At 37.4% G+C, this 10,226-nt stretch overlaps 1 protein-coding gene across 1 annotated transcript in view; it reads left to right on the top strand.

Annotated features, from left to right (window-relative positions):
• The window catches only part of SPCS3 (signal peptidase complex subunit 3), a 9,049-nt gene extending 752 nt beyond the window's left edge, over positions 1-8,297 (top strand). The window contains exons 2-5 of the mRNA XM_021694300.2: positions 1,297-1,370; positions 3,359-3,435; positions 6,535-6,650; positions 7,523-8,297. Coding sequence (XP_021549975.1) covers positions 1,297-1,370; positions 3,359-3,435; positions 6,535-6,650; positions 7,523-7,655 — 400 coding nt within the window. The 3' untranslated portion in view covers positions 7,656-8,297. The remainder of the gene's footprint in view (positions 1-1,296; positions 1,371-3,358; positions 3,436-6,534; positions 6,651-7,522) is intronic.
• The last annotated feature ends 1,929 nt before the right edge of the window (positions 8,298-10,226 follow it).

Raw genomic sequence — 10,226 nt, forward strand, 5'->3', positions numbered from 1 at the left:
CTCGAACTCCCGCCCCTGCACCGCAAATTCCCGGGCTTGCTCTTAAATTTTAATTTTGAGTGTTACTCAGGCCGGTGCCTCCGCTTCCTTCCTGTTCCTCACTTCCCCCGCCCACGCCTGGCCAATGAGGGAGCAACACAACAGCAGAGCCGCGCCGCCGCCGCCCGCCGGTCCGCCGCCCGCCCGCCCGGGCTCCGGGGCCGCCGGCTCGGCTGTGCCGTGTACAGCCGCACTTGGCCCTGTCGGACGTGCCCGCGCCGGTTCTTGTCCTGCCTCCTCCCTGGGCGGCTCGTACTCGCAGCGGCGTTGAAGTTGGCGAGAGAGGGCAGGATGCGCTGAGAGCGTGCAACATCCTAGCTCTCTGGTACGGCGCAGTGGGCATTTTTTTTTAAGAGTCAGCGCTTGAAGAAATCTGCGAAAATGCCCGGAATGGGATTTCAGAATGACGTTGTCATTTCGTTAATGCCTGTTTTATTTTTCCTTGATAATTTTTCTTCGCTAGCACTTTTTTTTTTTCTTCCCGGTTCTCACATCTTCTCTATTCCCTCTTGCATCAAGTTCACTTTCGTTCTTCAGCGTTAGTTTTCTTGATTTCTTTGTCGGAGTCGCCGACAAGCCAGTCGTCGAATAGCTACCTCTATTGTGAAGACCTACTTCCAAACGCCCCCCTCCTTTCCCCCCCCCCCCCCCCATTGCTGCTTGCTAGATACTGGTTTTTAAATTCAAATAGACACAGGCACTGTTAGCTGTTGTCAATCTTGAGCAAGTTTCTTACCGTCCTGGGCCTTAATTTCCTTTTGTGTAGAATGGAAATAATGCCCAACTCGTAGGCTTGTTGTGAGGATTATTTGAGATAATTATGAAAAAGACCTTGTTGGACCTGACCCAGACACACAGTAAGCACTCAGTAAATAGCAGTGCTTATCATCTTAGCTTCGTTTTCCCACACCACCTGTAGTCGTCTGTAACCTTCTACCCCTGCTACCAAATTGTTTTACAGCAAGTGTTCACACTCCCTTTGAGCAGTTTTCACGCTCCCCGCCCCCTCTCCCCCCATTTTGCTAGGGATTCTCTTTTAAGGGTTATGCGTATAGCTACAGACCTAATTTTATATTGGATTAAAATTTTTATCCTCTTTTCACACTTACAAGTTTCTCTGATTTTTACTTGTTTCTTTGTGGGATTGCCCTTCCACCTGTGCCTCCAACTACATCCTTTCTTTCACTCTAAGGAATTATGTGAATTGTGTGTGCTGTTATGTTTGAAGGATGGTAAAACTTTTATCTTTATTTTTAGAAAAAATGTAGAAGACTTCACTGGACCTAGAGAAAGAAGTGATCTGGGATTCATTACATTTGATATAACTGCTGATATCCTTTAAGAAAATACTTTATTGCTTTCTCTGTAGTGGTATAATGATAGACATGTTGTTTAGTGATTTGGGGCAGGGGCAGTGAGTCTGATTTTCCCCTGAATCAACCAAACTTTAGAAGTTTCTATACCTATGTTTTCATGGGTAAAATAGTCTTAATACCTCCTCATTCACACCTTGAGAAAATTTATTTATGGATTTTTCAGTTATTTTCTGAACCAACTTTAAATTTTTCACAGAAACGTTAAATAGATTGAAAGCTTTAAGAGAGTTTGAATCTATATTTCAGGAAGAAAAAAATAAAATCAGGTCATTTGGATTATAGAAAGAAAAATGTTACCAGTGCTCAGCCTTCCTAGATCAAATATTTCATGTACAATCCCAAGTAATATATCTATATTTTATGATAGCAGAGAGAAACATATGTTAAAAAAGTGAATTGGCATCTGTTAAGGTGTAGAAGGTCATTATCAGAATGATTATTGGTAAACCATACTAGAATTTTGCCATCATAGTTTTTTTATAAGTACTTTTATAATAAGAGTCAGAGAAATCTTAACATTTAAAAGAGGTGCTTTAAAATGGGGATGATTTACTATTTTCTCTTTATCTTGAGTTTCCACCGTTTGATAACTCTGTCCATTTTGGCCAATTTAATCTTCTTTTAGGGTCTTAGATTAATGTCTTGGCAGCGTTGTTCCCTGCCATGTCTAGTCTGATCACACCTGCCTTTTTAAGACCTCAGGATTAAAATTGGCGGTGGTGATTGCAGTGTCGGAACTTCTGGAAAGCAGCTATCCAGAGCAGTTGAAGCAGATGACGAACCCGGGGAGTTTACCTGATACGGCTCTTTAGGGCCATGGAATTACTTTAACTTGATTTTTTAGAAATAAAGTGTTGGGTTTAGAAGTAGAATAGAAATTAGTTCTCTAGGTACTTTTTTAGGAAATAGAGTGTAACTGTCAGAAGAGTCCTGTGGGAAACTTGGTATGTCTGCTTTTAAGTCTTCGTGTCGTTTTAAAACAATCTAGTAAGAGGGAGTTTGGATCTCTTATGGAAGTAGTAACGTTATCTGGAGAATTATAGTGAAATTTCCTGACATCTCAACTACTGTATTTATATTTCTCAATCTCATCATTTATAGTTTAGTCGGATTTTGTAATGCTGCTGCTAAAACTTGAAATGGGGCCTGTTTTTATAAAGAGCTCTCATAGACTTCTCAATTCTACAACAGTGATTCTTAGTAGATACTCATCTCTAAAAGCAGAATATAATGACCATGTTGCTATCAGTATATGTAAATGCGTGTAATAAAATGACTTAGCCATTTACATGTAATATTTAATAAAATCCAAACACTTAACTCAGTTCATTTTGCAGTGACATGGGTCTTGTAATTAATCCTTGTGAATTTTTTTTTCACTCTGGTAAGCTGATGAAATCAAATTGATGTTCAGCTGCATATTCTTACCAAAGCACTTCGTGGACTGAGACATTTTGATCTCTACTGGCATGTGTCCAAAAGCAGTGTGAACAATTTATTATACTTGGTTTAATTACATGAGCTGGTTCATGTTTGCCTATCAGTAAATGTAAATTGTGATGATTGGTTATACTTTAGAACTTCCATGGAATTGAATGTGCTTGAAAGATTAAATCCTCTTTCTTTTAGACCTTTAATGTTACAGAAAGCTAAATTTTGTATTGCTGTTATTTTCTTATTAAATCATGGTTAGTGACACAGGGGATGATGCTAAGAATCTCACTGATGTTTTTTTTTTTATTTTGAAATGAGCTGGATTTTATAACGTATTTGTCTTTTATATATTTTTATTAAATTAGTGTCTCAGTATGTTTCTGGGCCACCTCTCTCTTTTTTTTTTTTTTTTCTTTTTTAGTATCGGTATTGCTGTGGATAATTAAGAATAAGATTGGTTTAAAAGTTGTATGCTGCTTTATGATTTATATATTCCTTAATTAGTTTACATCTAGAGAATATATTTGATTGGAATGTTAAGCAGTTGTTTCTTTATTTATCAGCAGAATATTCAACAAAAAATAATGTAAGTATATATAGATAAATAGATATATTTTAATAGACCTTTAAAATCTCATTCTTTATGAAAGGGTATAAATCTTGTATATTCAAAATATCTGACGTGAGTAGTTTGGATAAAAATCACAAGCCTCCGGAGAGGTGATTACTAAGAAAACATCTCCTTTGATTGGTAGCCTCTTTTTTTTGTTTGTTTCTGTAGCCCTCTAGTATTGTGGTCCCCAGAATGGGGTGCATGCAGGGTAATCCATAGGTATATAAAGAAAATCATTAGGAGTTACTATTTCTTCTCTTAGAGAGCTAGTGAGAGTTGCCAGTTTTTCAGTTTGTTAGCTTTTTACTTGATGTTAAGATGGAGTGGCAGCTTCCAAGCTCCTGACATGTCATACTGAAAACGAGAGGGCTAGCTATATATTTCGGTGTTTAAAATAAAAGGGAAAGAAGTTAAACTTTATGAGTACTTGCAATATGGACTGATGTTGATACCCTCAGTCCCATAGTCAGATGGTCTCATGTCTCGGACAACGTGCAGGTTCTCTGGGTTAAGAGGAGGAATTCTGCACGGCACAAGGTTGACCATTCTGCATGCATTTATTCATTCAAGTTCAGCATTTTGCAAAGTTGTGCAGGGTAATTCAGTTCAGTGGGTGATGTTACCTAGTTTTAAATAAACGAATCCTCACAAAATGGAAAAAACGGCTTACAAAGATTCCTGCAAAGAAATGACACATTGAAAATAATGCGAATGGTTCAATCACGTGTAAGCAGCAGGAGGGCAGCGGAGCCGAGGTGTGTGCCCTCCACAGCTGCTCAGCCACAGTAAGGGATTGGAGAAAGGAAGATCTAAGAAAAAGTTGGCTGAGAAAATGCAACATTGGTCAAGAGTAGTATTTGAAATGCAAATTTACATTCACTGTCAGTGATGATATATCATCTAATGACAATAGTAATGTGTACTACGCACATAATTTATAAATAGAAGTGCGTATTTTGGGGTTTGTGCTCAGAAATCTTTGGAGACCATTTCCAGTGATAAGATCAGAAATGCTGTTGTTGAATTATGAGTCTACTAAGAAATGGGGATGTGGAGTTGCTGCATGGGAGTGGGATTCTTTAAACTAAAGTAGTCCTTCCACAGCTTTGATTGGAGAAAAGATGGCAAGGTATTTGGATCAGCAAATCTGTGACCTGTGTTTACCCGTATATGTAATCAAAAACTGGAAAGATAACAAATTTTTGAATCCTGTCAGATTATTTTAAAATCCACCTAAATATTTGTATTTTTCTTTTGATGTGAGCTGTTTTGATAGTCTTACTAAACCATATATCTACAATTAACATCTCCATCTGTTGAGAAGTACTTTCCTTTGCTTTGGAGTTGTATGGGATTCACAAATTTTAGGACTTAAAAGTAGTCTTTTTAATCATAAACTAGAGTTTATCAGAAATTTTGTAATTAAAAGCTACTAAACTGTTAGATTAAAACACTTAAAATTATGAATTTGTCATTGAAATTTATTGGTCCAGTCTGATTGAGAGCTTTTGTTGCAGATGAGAGTAAGGATTTGAGATACTTAGGTAGAATGTCACTAAAACAGAAATCCCCTGAAAGTGTTAAGTGAATGAGTGTGATAAATGAATTAAAATAGGAAGGTGAAATCCATGGAATTAAAATGTGTTTCTGTGTTGTTTTTACTTAAAGTCACCCTCATGTTTGTTATCAGCATGGTCTAGAGGTAACTTGTAGATAGAGATGAGCCTACTTCTGTATTTTATTGGAACTCTATTCACTTTCAAGGGATGAAAAATTAATCAGCTTTATCTGTTGATTGGCTTGATTGTTAACTGGAATTTTTAGTACTTCAATTCATTTTACATTTATTTTGAGCGTGTCTTTTATGCCAAATATTTTGTTAGGCACTGGGATTATTGGGTTGAGTAAGTTTCGATCCCTGTCCTTGAGAATCAACAAAATGTTAGAAAGAACATAGAGAAAAAGCTATTCTGAAGGTAAGAGTAATGACTGTATACACAGATACCATTCTACAAGTCTCAGCAAATTATTCAAATTAATATGTCACCTTCTTGGCAACAGGTATACCTAAATTTTATTCATAATTCTGGTTTACCCCAGTGTGACTAGTAAGTTAATACAACTTGGAACTTGACAGATCATTGCTTCGGTGAATGAATAAATGTACATAAAAAGTCATTTTACTTTGGCATATCTTAGATTCTATGTTCTTCCCTCTTGATGTTTCTGTTTAATGTTAGAAAGAGGCTTTATGGTGAAGATTTGAACCTTCGTAGAAATAACGTTCACGTTTCTTTTCAGCAAATGTAGTCACCACACGCTGAGCAACTGGCCTCAGGGTAGTAATAATGGATGATAGCTTAATAAGAACAGATTTATTAGGATTAATAGTGGTCACAAATGTGTTTTCTCTCCATTTTATGCCCCTCATTTTCCAAACGGAACTTGTTTTTGATATGTCAAAATAGCGGAGTAAAAGAATTGACTTCTAGAATGTTCCATAATAAAACAATGATGCAATGTAACGTAAAGGAAAAATATTTAGAAGGCTTCATGTCTTTAGTGATTCCTTGATAATTTAAAGGCCTTGGAGATACATAAATATTCATGACCTCATCTGGCGGCAGAGACCTGTATCAGCAGCGTGATGGAACAGGAATGGTTGTCTCAGTTTCTCTGACACTATGCAGAAGGTCTCAGAAGTTTTACAGAGAATTTAGGAGAATGCTTTCTTTCCTTCTGGGGATTGTAATCCCTTCTGTTTCTCCAAGGGCCTCACTCTGGAGTGCACATGGGTCTAAAACCTTGTAGTAACCTTTGAGGGCCCTAAGTAATACAGTTGCTTTAGCAAAAGCAATGATTTCCTTTAGGGAAATAATCTTTTGTCCCAGAAAAGTTCAACTTCTTGTATCTATCCACTTGTTATTATTTTGTATGCTTGTATTTTAGCAGTTCCCTCAAAATTTATATTCATTAATGTAAATTAAACTATTTGCCTAGCACTGCTTTTAATTTAAGTGACAAAGATACAATTTCTGATGAGTTATCTAATTAATTTTCATTTTAATATAGGCTCTGAACCAGGTTGTCCTTTGGGACAAGATTGTTCTGCGAGGTGATAATCCAAAGCTGCTGTTGAAAGATATGAAAACAAAATATTTTTTCTTTGACGATGGAAATGGCCTCAAGTGAGCAATTCTTTGTCATTCTTTGTATTTTTTGTTTTAAAGAAAGTGATTAGAGGGTAAAAAGGGGTAAGTTGAGAGAGAAGAAATACAGATCTGACCTGGAAAGATTGGGTAGAAACAGTGCCGGAGACACCGGTCTAAGATGAGCGCTCCATTCTCTCGCAGTAAGTGAAATGGCCCGGTCCCACTGAGAAAGGCCTTTAGCTGCTTCCACTGTGACGTATGCAGGGGGCCTGGGCTTGCCCACCTGGAGGGAGGACTGCCATTGGCAAGGGGCTCGTTCTGGAATGGGAGTAGTAGTCAGGGGGCCCTTTGGGAGGAAAGAGCGCGTCTGTGTAGGAGTGGATGCTGAGGATTCCAGCTGTGCGTAACTTCTCTGAATCCCCGTTTCCTTTCATGCACAGTGAAGGACTTAGAATAACTGGGATTTTGGGTCATTGTAGCTCCTAAGCTCTGTGAGTAAACACTGGAAAGGAACTTAGGGGAGAGCTGTTGTAACCAAACCTCTGGTTTTGCAGATGAAAAATTGGCGGCCATGAGAGAGGATTTGTTCACGGTCTAGATAATGAGAGAATTCGATTTCCAGATAGCTAGCTCAGATCTCTTTCTGTATTCTCTCTCTGTTTTACTCACTTAAGCTTTTTGGCCCATAGCTCTAATAACTGTCACTGTGAGTGAGTTCAGATAGGTCATTATGGGATGCCTGGATTACAAAAGACTTGAGAGGACTTCTATTGGTAGATTAGGATTCCGGTTACAAATAGCTGGTTATGAAGTATTTGAACCCCGGTGCTTGAGTTAAAATGTTTTTATTGAACTAAAAATGTTTTCTCCTGACATCTAATAAACATGTTTATTCTGTCTTTTTATAGGGGAAACAGGAATGTCACTTTAACCCTATCTTGGAACGTTGTACCAAATGCTGGAATTCTACCTCTTGTGACAGGATCAGGTCACGTATCTGTCCCATTTCCAGATACATATGAAATAACGAAGAGTTATTAAATTATTCTGAATTTGAAACAACATATTTTTATACTTAATGAATCATATCTCGTTTTTCTCTTCCCTTGCATCTTCATTTGGTTGGTACTTTTCTTTTTTGGGGGGGGTGGTATAAGAACTAATATCAAAGGCGTATTTGAAGGGAAAGGTTAATATGCTACTTAATTTTACAAGCAAAACACACACAAAAAAGGCCGCCAGAGTGGAGTATTATAAAAATAAGACAACTACATAATAAAGATTTGTAAAAAATTTATGAGGTATTCCCTATATGTCCATTATTCCTTATGGAATATACAGTGAGCATGAAGAGTGGTTAAAACTTTTAGGTGCCTGTGGAGTTATAAGAACTGTATTTTAGGCCTTGCATTCATGCAAGTTCACATTGGGTGTGATTCAGAAGTGGACATTCTCTTTTTGGGTATCTCTCATTACTGGAAAAATTAAAATGGTTATTTGTAAGACATCTGGTTTACAAAATAGCCAAAAGTGATGGAATTTTATTCCATTTGTCTTGGGAATGCCCCATTATGCTTGTTTTTCTTACAGGTGACTAGCAACTTTCTCCACTTAAAGACTAAATACCTCTTTATATGCTACAAATCATTTTAACTCATTTTAAAGTCTATTAAGTCAACCAAATACGTGTGTCTCAGTGCTTTCTCTAAAAATGTTCCTTTGTATTATATCTTTGTGTGAATTTTTAGCATTGCCATTGAAAGTTGAAAATGTTTGCATGGTTTACCTTCTGAGTTATGTTTGTTCTCGTGAGCATGCCTAGTACCACTGAGTGGTAATTATTTAAAATTTTCTGTAGGTCCACATTTTAATAATTATTGGGTAATAGTAATCTTACTTGGTGCGCTTTTCCACCTAAAAGCACTCTCCTATATTTTACTCTGTGTTACCTCCCGATAATCTAATGAGGTAAGTAGTACAAATGTTAGCTCTTTACAGATGAAGAAACTGAAACCTGGAAATTTATTGAATTGTTTTGAGGTTGCATAGCTAGCAAGGAAGGGAGTTAAAACTTCACTCAGATTCTCTGCTTATCCTTTCTCTTGTAGCTCAGATTACAGACTAAACAAAATTTACTTACAATTTTCATTCTGTTTTATGTTGCCCTGGACACCCTCAAGCTGCCAACAACTTATGTAGAGATAATATCTCATTTCCTTCTCTGCATACATTAATTTTACATATGTTAATAAAGTAAGAGAATCCAGATGTATGTAGAAATGACTTAGAGATTAAATGCAGAATAATACATGGTTGAATATATGATCAAATTTAACGTGATTTTTTTCTACACTGAGCAAATAAACATTCTCAAGGAAGCAACTACAAATCAATTACCCTTAAAAGTAAGACCAAACACTCTAGTTACACTATCAGCAGTAACCAAAAAGGGCTAATGTTTTCCAAGAATAGGTTTAAGCTAACAGTTGTTGTATTTACCTCATCGGAAATACATCACCATTTAATTACGTTGGTTTTAACAGCTATTGTATGTGAGAGCATGTGTTTCTGTCAAAGGTCAAAGCTGCCGTATCGTGAATACCAGCCTGGGTTTGGCTCCCAGCTTTTCATTAAACTGTTCAGGGTCTCGGTTTCTTTATCTGTAAAATGACAGAGTCGGACTCACTAACTTAAATAGTGGTTCTTCTATACCACACAAGTCTATAAAATTCATGGTATCTGTCCAGCAGAGAGATTGAACAGAAAAGCACCTTAGTAACGGGAGGGCAAGAAGGTGACCGAAAGACTAACACATAACTGTTGCGTGCTGATTTGACTTTATCTCTGTTAGATTTTATACCCAGAACATTTAACTTTGTACAAATATGACACATGGAAACTTAGTCTCTGGAGATGTCAAAGCTGAAAAATTGGGTACGTGCATTCAGGAAGGCATGCACCTGATGGGGTGCGGGTGGTGAGCGGATCCGTCAGTTTGCTAGAGATGAATGTTGACATTTACTTGAGTTAACGTTTACCTGACAAGCCCACCCGTTTTTTTTGAGTTGGGTGAGGAAGAGGAGTAGAAAGGCCCAACTAGCACAATGGTCACATAGTTTTTTTTTTTTTTACTCAACTTCAGAAAACTGCTCAGGACGTGAATGCTCCAACATGGGAATAAGAAACCTCTGTCTCAGGAACTCATTTTTGGGTGCACACAGCTTTGTTGGTTGACCATGATTCTACATGAAAACAGATGGCCTCGTGTTCAGTTTGATAAGCGTATCATCTACCTTTAGTGTCAATGTTTTCAAGAAGTCTTGCAGAGTCTCCACACAGACCCAAGGCTTCAGACTTCGGGAACCCTAAGTAGTATTAGAAATGTCTGAGCCCAGACATTCCCAGGATACTAGGAAAGGAGAACAATTGCAAGATACTTACCTAAAATACTTACGGTGAGAAATGAACTAATCTTAAATGTGCTCACCTACTCCTTTTCCTCTAGCAGATTAACCTAGACAAGCAGCTCTGTCAGTATTTTTTATTTCCCCAATTGATGACGCTTGGTTTCTTTATGCTTCAAGGCAAATAATAGAAAACTTCAGAAATTCC

The sequence above is a fragment of the Neomonachus schauinslandi genome, chromosome 2 (genome assembly GCF_002201575.2).
Source record: "Neomonachus schauinslandi chromosome 2, ASM220157v2, whole genome shotgun sequence".
Classification (NCBI taxonomy): domain Eukaryota; kingdom Metazoa; phylum Chordata; class Mammalia; order Carnivora; family Phocidae; genus Neomonachus; species Neomonachus schauinslandi.